The following is an 11,806-nucleotide window of genomic DNA, read 5'->3' on the forward strand; positions in this document are numbered from 1 at the left end:
CAAATTTGGAATGTGATTCTTCAATGAACCTCCAATTTGAAATGTGATTCATCAATCGACCTAATCTTCTCAATAGGTTTTCAAATATGTATCCAAACTTGAAGGGCATGGCATAGGGCAGCTATGTGAGATATATTGGGAAGTGCAACGTAAAGTTTTGTTTTTGATCTAAGCGTGTTAGGTGGTGCTCTGATGTTGAAAAGGAGTGTTTGTATTTTATGATTGGAACTAGGTGTTAAATCTCTTACTGAGTGTGTTCGCAGCATCAACAAAACTAAAATTTTGGTTTTCCTAGGTCAGAAGAGAACTTGTGGAGATTTTTGCGTATTCTCTTTTGGGGATAAAATCACTTGAGTTTATGGGTTTTAGTGATGGGCGGGGGGGAATTATGGTGGGAACTCACGATATCATATTGTAGGGGTATTCAGGTGGCAATCGGATCGGGTCGGATCATATGCGGGTTGGGTCAGAAAATATCAAATCTGAACCCGACCTATTTATTAAATAGATCAGATTTTCAAATCTAAATCTGATCCATTTAATAAACAGATCATCCGATCTCAACAGTTAAACTGTTTAACCAACCCGACCCAATCCGTTTAACTTGTTTACCGTTAAACCTATTTATTAGATGAACAATCTGTTTAACCGATCCAATCCAACCCATTTAACAGTTAGAACATCAAAGAAGGGAAGAGAAAGAGGAAGCTCAGATTTAGTATTTCATTTATAACTAAATCAAAACAACAACAATCGGCCTTCTGTAGAAGAAGGCCATCCAAGATTATTACTGTTAGAAACCGTTGAATCAGCAAAAAAAGATATTTCAAAATCATCATAGCCTCCCTATACAAATTTTTATACAAATCTTAAAACAAACTTTTGCACATTTTGACATTCAATATAAAAAATAGAAATCAAAACTGAAAAGAATACAAAACATAATACAAAACTAATGGGAGGAAAAAAATAAGAACATATACCTTGGAAGGATTAAGGAAACACGGAAGGAGGAAAAGGAAGAAAAAATCTAAGATTTCGAGCGGCCAACCCTCTCAGTGATAGCTGTTGGAGGAAGAAAAGGCAATGACCATCGAAAGAGGAAAAGAGAGAAAAATCTAGATCTCGAGCGGTCAAGGCATCAAATGGCACAATCGCACAAGCCCCCTCGGTGACAGTCGTTGGGGAAGAAGGCATCGGCCATCGAAAGAAGAAAAGAGAGAAAAACTCTAGATCTCGAGCGGCTAAGGCATCAAGTGGCACAATCGCACAAGCCCTCTAGACGACGGTCGTTGGGGAAGAAGGCACCGCCCACTTAATGAGGAAAAGAGAGAAAAATCCTACATCTCGAGCGGTCAAGGCACCAACTGGCGCAACTGCTCAAGCCCTCTTGGCAACAATCATTGGGGAAGAAGGCACCGGACATTGAAATAGAAAAAGAGAAAATGGTGTAGACGGTAGATCCGTTGAGTGCCGACGGTTGAGAGTTGATGAAGCACCTCCTCTCAAGAGGAAACCAAAGGAGGAAGGAAACCGAGGGAGGGTGGAAGCATCGGAGGAGTAGAAGCATCCGTCGGCGGCCACTGAAGGAGTGGAGCTGTAGATGACCGAAGGAGGAAATCCTGGAGCATCGAGAGTCGAGAACGAGATGGGATGCAAAAATAGAATGAGACTGAAGTGGCGAACAGCGGAACCACCGAATGACCAAACCTGAAAATTGAAACTCGAAACCCTCAAGGCCTAAAACCCCTAAAAGATCCAACTGTCATGGGTTAAATGGGTTATAACTCGACCCAACCTATTTATTAAACGGATTAAACGAGTGAGCTGTCTGAAATCCGATTTGATTATAAAACAAGTTAAATAGGTCAACTCGCTTATGATCCAAATCCGTTTAATGCAAACCCAACCCTATTTAAAGCGGGTCGAATGCGGGTCGGATTGACGGGTCGGGTCGATTTTTACCACCCCTAGGTATTCTAATAGAGTGCTGTAATTTTATGAGGAAAGGGAGCTTGGGTGGGCAAGAGGAGCCTTTTATTTAATGATGGGATGTATCAGTTAAGAAATTTGCATCTGTTCAGAGAAGAATTTTTTTAGATTACTTGTGATGAAACTAGAAGCTCTTGCCACTCAAACACTGTGTCAGTTATGGATGCAAAAATGTGTCATGTCTAGATTTTTTGGGAGTGAAATTTTCAGATTTGGAAGGAGTGAAAAAACAGATGAGGCATCACATATTTGATTTGGGGGTGAAAAGGTCTGATTTGGAAGAAGTGAAAACACATATCATAAAGTATCTCATATTTGACGCTCGAGTAAGCACAGCGTGAGCAGGTCTATAATTGGTTCTGAAAGGTGTTTCTTGATCCATTGGTCTAGGATTCATTCAGCTGTTTGGAAACTCTCTCACCACTCACCATCCCTTGCACCCTCTTTGGGCCGGTCCACAACGATGACAATGCGTGCTCTTGCCACGAGCAGCAACAGAACCCATTATGCAAGCTATGCATAATTACTGGTCCCCGCTAGGATTCGGCGGAACTTTGTTATTCTCGGTCCTTGTATTCAGGCCGCTATTTTTTTTGCGATAATGCTTGCCTGTTGAGTCATGATACCAACCTCTCCTTTCGCTTATGAATTGACCATGCACTTGTCAGCAGAATTGCGATTAGGAGGGACATCTCATGGGGTTAATCTTATTGGTCGATGTGAGTTGATATATATGACTCCCAAATTTTGTTGATTTGCATTTCTTCGCTCCTGGATAGGGAAGGCATTACTAGAAGTTGAAAACAAGGGTTTTTCATGGCATTTGGGTGGAGATTCGGTGTGGGTGCTGCATTTAATGGCATTGTCTTGAGAAGATGTGGTCACATATTGGCTTGTATGGCTGCTTGCTTTTGTTACTTCATCAGTGTCGATGCCTTCTCCAGTCCACATCAGGAAATATGACTGAGAGGAAGAAGGGGATGGATCCCCTAACCCCAGTTAGCCGCAATCTACTGCAAACATCAAGCCATCCGATATCCGAGTTGCTTGAGCACTATATATCAGATGTTCAATTGTTTCCCCTGATCATTCACCATTTACAATGGGAGTGATTCCTTAAAGACTCTAAAACTAAATTAATTCGCTTCCACGCGCCCATGTTTACCGCATTCAGGTCCTGCAAAGAGGAAATAGGAACGTGACTCGGAATCCTTATTTGCTTGGAAGAGCCAAATATCTCCCGTTTTCCAGCCGTCAACGAAAATAAACTGGATTCGGTTGTATAATCATTTCGCTGCCCATTGTGCTAGCAAATAGCGTAGAAATCACTAGAACAGAAGCACATAAAAACCAACCGCATAGCTACCAAATATGACAATTCTACCATCTACCCACCATACCACACAGAAAATAATCTTTCTCATAAGAATAAATGTTTTAGATACACGCACACATTTTTGATACACGCACAAGATAGGGCCAGACAAATGTACGTCATTCATTGGCACTTAAACCTTGACATCTTCAGTAGCAATAATTAGCGAACAAGCTTAAAATACAAGATTAGAATTATGCCAATACAAGAACCGTGATAATGCCGCCGATTATCCACTTGTTCCTGTCCATTCTTTTGGACATGGCTGCTAGGATTTTTCTGCTCTTGCCAATATTATCGTCCACCCCATGTAGCTACAAACAAACCAGATCCATTTCATTAGAACATCAATGTAAGATGACATATGATAACAAAAAAACATTCACATACATGCATGGGCCCACACATGTGAAGAGAACGTGATAATCAATGCAATTCACTTAGCTGTTGATCTGTTTGCCAGACACAAGGGCTGTCAAATGAGCTGTTCATGAACAGCAGCATGTGTTTGGCTCGAAAAATATCATATTTGATTCGAATATTAGCCAAATAAGCCAGAATTTTGAGTTCAAAAAATAAATGAGCAGGCCCTGGCTCCTTGTTTGGCTCTATATGAATAGTTAAATAAATATGTAGAATAAATAAATAATAAATAGTTTAATAGTCAACGATATTTGTTTGAAGACATTGTAGTAATTACATATGAATTTAATGGTTCAAATGGGTATTTACATATTAACATTAGAACCATTAAATTCAAGATCTAATGGCACTAAAGCTTACAGCAATTGGGACCATTCAATGTGAATCAGATCTAATGATGGTTAAGGCAAGGAGAAGTGCCGTATCCTGTATCCCTCATTCTTCTGCTTTCTAGCATGTTCCACAGGTGCCTCATTCTTTTGCTTTCTCGCATGTTCCACTGGTGCCTCCAATACCATCCTCTCTCCCAATCCATCCCCTCCTCCATCTTCTTTCCCTCCTCTCTCCTAATTAGTGCTGGCAAACGAGCAAGCTGCTTACAAGCTAGCTTGATTTGGGCTGGAAATTTGGCTGGAGTTCAGCCTGCTCGATTACGAAACTGGCTGAGCTATTGCTAGACTTAGGTCGCTCCAGTTCAACCTGAATTAACTTGAAATGCTAAAGTATAAATAATATAATAAATATTATTTAATTCTTACTATCTATACGTATAATTATATACATAATTATTTAAAATAATGTAGATTATGTAGAATTAAATATAAATAAAACTGTTACTCTAAACTCCCCTCCTGCTTCTGACCTCCAAGTCCACCTCCATAGAAGAATGAGAGGCCCTTTCCTCCATCGCCAATCATAGCTGTCCAAAATCGGACAGTACAAGATGAAGGATTTTTTTTTTTCTTTTAAAAAATTTACAGACCTACCAAACATCACAAACATGATTCTGATTCAAGAGAAAGGGGTTTGGTGTAACTGTCCCATTTGATAGGCAGCACGCTTGATCATCTCAATCATCTCAATGATAGTGTGTAACGAGGAAAGAAGCCTAAGAAAATAAAAATAGGGAATGCAGCTTAATATACCTTTCTTAAGAGAAATCTTGCATGGCCGCACTAATATCTACACACAATATGGTTGGGTAGAGAATTCCGTGGACAAAATCATATATCCAGGGATGTCTAACAAGCAAAAACCGAAATATATGAGAGATGAGAAAAATTAGGATCACGAGATACCTTTCTCATTTTGCAGAAATTGATTGCAACAAAAGCTTACACGGAACTAGGGGACCAGAATGGTTTGATAAGAACAGCAGTTAAAGATTACTTCTAACCAATCAATTCAAACTATCAGAGCAAGTGTTTCTGGTTGAATTATGCTACAGATTTTTTTTTTCATGTTCAATGATGACGCAAGATATGAATAACATCTATGACTACAAGAATGATAAACAAATACTTAAACTATTACTCTTTGTGCATGTAGGAACCAAAGTACTAAATTTCTAAGTTTATGATTATGTGACTAGCCTATCATAGGTTAGCAATAAGTTGCAGAATTAATCAAGCATACAGAAATTTTAGAAAAATTCTCAAGGGGCTGTTTGATGACAGTTTGACTGAAATGGGTTTATACAAAATCTAAACGAACAATTTCTACAAAAAACATCTGTTTGGTTGCTTTTTGTAAAACCGGTCTTTGTCATATCTGACAGGTCATAAAAACTGAAAATTGAATTCTATGAAAAACAATCTCCCCTGTTTATTGTAAAACCTGTTTTAGCATAACCATGTTTTATGATTATACATTACTTCTAAAAAAAAAAAAATAAAACCCTCATATGCAACCAAACAGCCCCTAAGAGACTTCACTTTCCACTGAACACTTTCCAGAGTAAAAAAAAAATAGTGCAGAAAACTTAGTTTAGTTGTTTGGCTATTTTGGGAATTAAATAACAGTAAAATATTTAATCTAGCTGCTCAACCTTGTCCTTTAGTTCAGAGTAATTATGATTTAATCTTATTCCAGCTGCAATTTCATGAACTTGCCTAGATTTTGTTAGGGCTAATAGGTCAAAAACACCTCTCCATCAGGACATGAGTTCATTATGTTTTTCCTCCCTTCTATCAGTATAACTCACTTTATATTGAATTTGTTTATTTAAACTGCTGCCCAAGCATTATGACAGCTATGCATGATGCTAGGATAATGGAACTTAAGCCTACTTCTCCATCATCATGGCTTCCAAAACATGATCTTTAAGATTCACACCAAATCAAGATTCAGCATATTTATGCCCCGGTCCCCATTCAAACCATCAAGAAGCAACAAACTGAAAAGCATCAGCCAGACTTGACTGATGTCTGCTTTTTTGTTTTTGTAGGTAAACTAGTTCTATCGCATGAACCTAAAGATTTGTACTCAATGAAACATAGGGAACTCAAAAAGGTAATTAACAGAAGCAGACATAATGAATTTTCTTTTTTAATTTAAAAAGTTGCTAATAATATGAAATAGAAGATGAGACACTGAAAAACATACTGTACTATGAGCATGCAAGAGAGACTGGCGTTGTTGATGAAGGTCTTGAAGAATTGAAACGCCAAGCTCTTCTGTCTCCAACATGGTTCTTCTACTCTCCTTGATCCTTTCAGAAGATTGATTCAGTCTCTCTGTTGACATCAACAACCTTCCCCTTTGATCAGCAGACACCTGTACAATCCAATAACTCAGATATACATGCCACATTCCACGAAACATTAAAAACTTCCAAGCACTTGATGCTGTTAACAATTATCTAAAGTATCATTAAGAAATAGAACTTCAAGGTTATTACACCATGACAAATATCATTCCAGAAAATTTGGAATTAAATAAAACCACAAAGTTACTTAACAGGGGAAAAGAAACCTATCAGAGATACTGATACATGAGTGATACAAAGAGTGATAAATATCTCAACAGATATCATGGCATTTGTGCTCTTATTCTATACTAGATTATATGCTACATTGAACTGATAATGGACATAAAAAATCTGTCCATATCCAAATCTACATGTAAAAAGAAATTATCAAAACACATCCAGCCAGAGTTGCTGGACAACAGAGTCCTGGGCAATCTCCTTTTTGATAGTTCAGACATTTCATAAATGAAAAGAGTCGTGATGCAATCCTTTATAGTTTATATTATGACAATCAACTGCATACCTAGTCGTCAAGAACATGGCATAATCTGACAAGAACATGGTTGAATGCAAGACATGAACTTGTGAGATGTTTTCTATACTTTGTGTGTGAAATTTTGACCATCGTATTATCGCACAAAGGACCAAGAAGAGAAAACAGGAACAAAGTAAGCTTTAGAAATGCAAAGTTATGAAAGGAGATTATTGGTAAAGCATTTAAGCAGAGATATTTTTAGTAGAGACTGAAGAAAATGATAGACAATAGATCAAAGAGAAAGAGAGAGAGAGAGGGTTGAATCCATCTTAAAAGAAATCCTTCCTTTCTTTTATAATCAATCATAAACAATGATTTCTGAGCACACATAATAGGCTCTTATAAATTTACATGACTTGTCCTACAAACTTATAAACCAAGTAACTTATCTCCAAAACCTTTCTTAAAATGAAAAATTCAAAATCCCAGATACCCTATCTAGAAACTTTGCTAAAATGGAAAATTTGTAATCCTATAATGCTCTATACAGAAAGACAACCTAAACATGATTTCATGATTCAACCCAACATATACCTAAAGTAGGACTCTTTCACAACAATCCAACTTAAAATAGGACTCTGAAAACCTACTACCTAAATAAAAATTTCTAAAATAAAAAAAAATGATATTTATTTGTCATCGCCAATGTGCCCTAATTCTCATATCCAGATTATATGACACTGAATTTATAATTGACACCAGAAAATCTATCCATATCCTATTCTACACATAAGAAACAATTAACAAATATGTCCAGCCAGAGATGCTTCATAACAAAATCCTAAGCACTCTTTCTATGGTTAAAGACTTCTAGTAAATGGAAAGTACAGTGATATAAGAATCTATGTACTATGACTAGAAACAATGCACCAGCTAATCAGGAACATGGTCTCTAACTCAAGAATCTCTCTCAGAACAGTCTGATTAAGATGAACATGATCGCATGCAAGATATGCACTCATGAGATAAGATTCAGTGTTTTATGTGTGAAAGTTGACTGTCACAATACCGCACTTCATCATATTTTATAGAACTCCTTTAGAGGATACCACCAGGACACACAACTTGAAGGATCTCCTAATCAATAACCACTCATAATGAATTCAATGATGATAAACAATTACTGACTCATCCATGTGCCACACACTAAGAAAAAGCCTTAACCATAATCATGCATATATCCTGTAGAAGACAAATTGGAATCAAGCAAGATTTGCTGCCTAGCAAACAACCAGCTTGATTACCTAATGAACCATGCTTTTATTACAGTCATGGAAGATCATGAGCACATAATGAATAGGATGTAAAGATGGAAACAGTGGTGAGTGGTGTAACTTTTGGTAGTGAGAGTTGTGAGCGCATTGCCACAAAAGAAATGCTGTAAGAAATATGACAAAAAAAAAAATCAAGAAGTTGATAAGCAGTGCCTTTTGGGCACATAGTGGATATAGTTCAGTTAACACCAAAACATGGCATTACTAGGTTCAGTCAAAAGATTAATAACCATGTAGGGCATATAATGAATATGATGTAAAGATGGAATAGATGTGAGTGGTCTAGCCATTGGTTGCGAGAATTGTGTGTGCATAGCCCCAAAAGAGATGCTGTAAGTAATATGACAACAAATCAAGAACTTGAAAAGCGGTGAATTTTGCGCTTGTACCAGATATAGTTCAGTTATCACCAAAACATGACACTACTAGGTTCAATATTATTGTATGAACATGGAAATGAAATATCAGCACTTCAGAGAAAATGGTCCATGACCAGGGGGGCCAAAAAAAATATATGAAGATAATAAAAGAAAGTGATAAAAAAACTAACTCAAATTTTATACATGCATCTAAAATAGCATTTCTTTTTTTTTTTTCCTCTTAAAATTTAAGAAACATGGAGTTACACAATAAGTTGTCTTGTGCAATATATGGTTGCCCTATTCCCCCATTATTGTTGAATCATGACATGGAGGTATCATGTTTGTCTATGGGATACAGAAATATGAAAGAATGCTTAAGGGCAATAAATTAATATATGATGAGTGAAGATCAGACCCAGAAAAGACCATCATGATACCAGACATATCCAAGAACTAAGATTACATTGTTCTCAAGCTCAAATTAAAAAGTAAATAAATAAATAAATAAAATCAATGTGGAATGGCACTTCAAATTAATCGCAGCATACCGCTAGTGTATCTGCCATCCCAGACTCCAACAGCTCCTCTCTTGCCGCTTGATTAGGATTAGAAGTTGAAATCCTCTTAAGCTCACTCTTCAAGTTATTCAGATCCGATTTGTACTCCCTCAACTTTGCGAGCAATCCAGCCTTCACGCTCGGCTGCAAACTTCTTGCCTCCAGATCCATCTTCCTAATCTGTAAAGATTCATTCTAAACTTGTAAGACCAACAGTGTCTATTATGTATAATCCAGAATAGAAAAGCCGAATCAAGCAGAGACATTACCAAAGCTTCCGCGTCATCTATTCCAGATTTAATCTCGGAAACCTTCTGCTTCTTTTGCTCTGCAAAAGCGATCATCATTCAATCAAATCATCGTTCAATCGAATCTAGACGGCGACACAGGCGATGACGTCTTTACCTCCATCAAGAACAGCAGCCGATGAGCACTTCCGGGAGAGAGATGCCGAGATCTCACAGTACTGGCGCTCGTAGCCTTCAAACACCTCGCTCATCGTGACTCCTTCCGATTATTCCCGAAATCCGGAAGAAATAAGCAATCCTGCTACGAAGGGGATAAGAAGGAAATAAGCGATAGATCATATCCAACGAAGTCTTGCATCAAAATCCTAAGCGTATCGTCGAAGACCAAATCAGGCACATCAAAAACCAATTCAAAGAAAGAAATCAAAGACGAAAACCGATCAGAATCCAGGAACTTAAAACCCTAACCCTAAATTTTCACCCTGCAAGAAGGAAACGAGAATCTAACAGCGATTATCCCTGATCCTAGGATTAACCGTGGAGGAAAACGAGAGACGCGAGAGAAAGGAACGGGAAGGCATTAGAGGAGGAATCCTGGTCTCTTACGATTATACAAGCACGGCCGGCCGGCGAGATGGACGCGTGTTGGCAGGGAGAAAAGACTCCTTCTAGAGAGGAAGGGAAAGAGAGGAGAAGGTGCGAGCGAGATTAAGGACTCCTCGCCAAACCAACCGACGAGGTGGTGCCGCTTACCATGCGTCCATGCCTGCCCGGACCCGTCATCGTTTCGTTTGGACTAGTTTTCACCCAGTTTCGCACCCTCGGGCGAATCGTGCCCCAGCAGGTGGGTCCCACAAATTGGACGATTCCCTGAATGTCACTCTCCAAGCGGCGGGTCACGCAGACGAAATATTCTTGCGTGCAATCCGAATAACGCCCATGTACGCATGCGAGTTGTCTGCCAGTAGCCATGCGGGAGCCAGGCGCAGCGCTCCATAGACATGTGACCTTATGTTTAAACACAATTATTAAAGTTCTAAATATATTTCTTAAATTTTTGAGAAAAAAAAAATATAATTTTTTTTTCTTTTCTTTTCCGGAAACGCCTGAGAAGTTGTTGCATTTGGTTGATGATAAGGTGAATCTTCCCAAAAGCTAGATGATGGTACCGGAGGAAAGGAACTTAATAACTTGAGTTCCAATTAGATCTAATCCCATTCAATCTACCTAGAGAATTCATAGACATGTGCTTATTATAATGTGAAGAGATCATGGCCATCCATTTATCTCATTTCAAATGATGAGCGTTTCTTTGAGGATGTTGAAGGAATGCTTGATGAAGCATTAAGTTCTGCAATAATGGTTTAGCCAAATAACAATATCCCATCTAGCAATGATAGATGTATAAATCTATACAATGACTTCAAAGTTTTTTTTTTTTTTTTTTTGCAGACCAAAATGTTCTTCCATGGGAGCCTAGCATAAATTTAATTTGGTCATAAGAGTTAAAATCAAAGGAGTTTTTGCCATAAATCTTGCCAAATCTCAAACCTCTAATGAACATGTTTTTATTGCATAATTACCAAACACCTAAAAGCATGATGGTCTCGAAGCTTCGTTCAACTTGCGTGCTAAGCAAAATCTTGTATTCAGCAATTTACTGATCAAAATGCACGTTAAAATTGTATCTAGCAAAACATTCGTATACCCATCTGCAGCAAGAATTGCACCCTTGCGCATGCAACTCTCGTACGGATTGTTGGTTTTGCAAGTGCATTTCTCCCAAAATTTAATTAGTCGTTTACTAATATGCAACCAAAAATATGTGTGATTGGACGTGTCCCTTTCTCAGTCAGATCGAGACCGTCAATCTCATTAAGCGCAAGGTGGGACAAAACTTGCTGATTAGTCTGTTCATGCCAGCCGCGAATACGCCGAAGAATGAACGTCAAAGCATCGATCTGGACGAAGCACGTGCTCCTTCATCAATCTGTACCGTCCAATAATAAACAGAGGGCAGAGGACCTAATACCTAACCGTGGGGTCGCAGCCAACCGTAGTTAGGTTACTCCGGTGGAGACGGCCATAGAGAGAGAGAAAACAAAACGCAAAAATATTATAAGAGGCAAAATAAAAATAAAAATAAAAAAGAAAGACAATAACGCCGTTATGGGACCTCGCGAAACCTCGAAAGTCGAAACGGTTAACGCCGCTCGCTAAGCGCGGCGGGTGGAGCTAAACGGGGCAGCATAACGGGGAGATCCTCACCGTAATAATCTTGTCCGTTGATC

The 11,806-nt window shown here is 38.3% G+C and overlaps 1 protein-coding gene across 9 annotated transcripts; it reads right to left on the reverse strand.

The window, feature by feature from the left end:
* Window positions 1–3,380: 3,380 nt before the first annotated feature.
* On the reverse strand, window positions 3,381–10,277 carry LOC105047636 (vesicle transport v-SNARE 13). Of its 9 annotated transcripts, XR_012141976.1 has the most exons (7): window positions 10,122–10,276; window positions 9,673–9,813; window positions 9,537–9,595; window positions 9,259–9,447; window positions 6,395–6,565; window positions 4,936–5,031; window positions 3,381–3,681 (listed from the first exon to the last, which is right to left on the reverse strand). XR_012141976.1 is itself a non-coding variant. In XM_010926647.3 (6 exons), exons 2-6 carry the CDS (start codon window positions 9,764–9,766, stop codon window positions 3,562–3,564), a joined length of 633 nt encoding a protein of 210 aa, XP_010924949.2. In that variant the 5' UTR covers window positions 9,767–9,813; window positions 10,122–10,276; the 3' UTR covers window positions 3,381–3,561. The 9 variants fall into 9 exon arrangements, 8 of the variants coding, with proteins under 8 accessions (XP_010924949.2, XP_010924950.2, XP_010924948.2 ...); XM_010926647.3 differs by lacking the exon at window positions 4,936–5,031; XM_010926648.4 differs by lacking the exon at window positions 4,936–5,031 and having other exon boundaries at window positions 9,673–9,816.
* Between the last annotated feature and the right edge of the window lie 1,529 nt (window positions 10,278–11,806).

The sequence above is a fragment of the Elaeis guineensis genome, chromosome 6 (genome assembly GCF_000442705.2).
Source record: "Elaeis guineensis isolate ETL-2024a chromosome 6, EG11, whole genome shotgun sequence".
In the NCBI taxonomy this organism is placed as follows: Eukaryota; Viridiplantae; Streptophyta; class Magnoliopsida; order Arecales; family Arecaceae; genus Elaeis; species Elaeis guineensis.

Bases quoted from the DNA above. Each gene is read 5' to 3' on its own strand.
- LOC105047636 (XM_010926647.3), bottom strand. From the start codon at position 9,766: ATGAGCGAGGTGTTTGAAGGCTACGAGCGCCAGTACTGTGAGATCTCG. The intron at 9,596-9,672 runs GTAAAGACGTCA...TCGCTTTTGCAG, and splicing joins GGCTGCTGTTCTTGATGGAG to AGCAAAAGAAGCAGAAGGTT. The intron at 9,448-9,536 runs GTAATGTCTCTG...GAATCTTTACAG, and splicing joins TAGATGACGCGGAAGCTTTG to ATTAGGAAGATGGATCTGGA.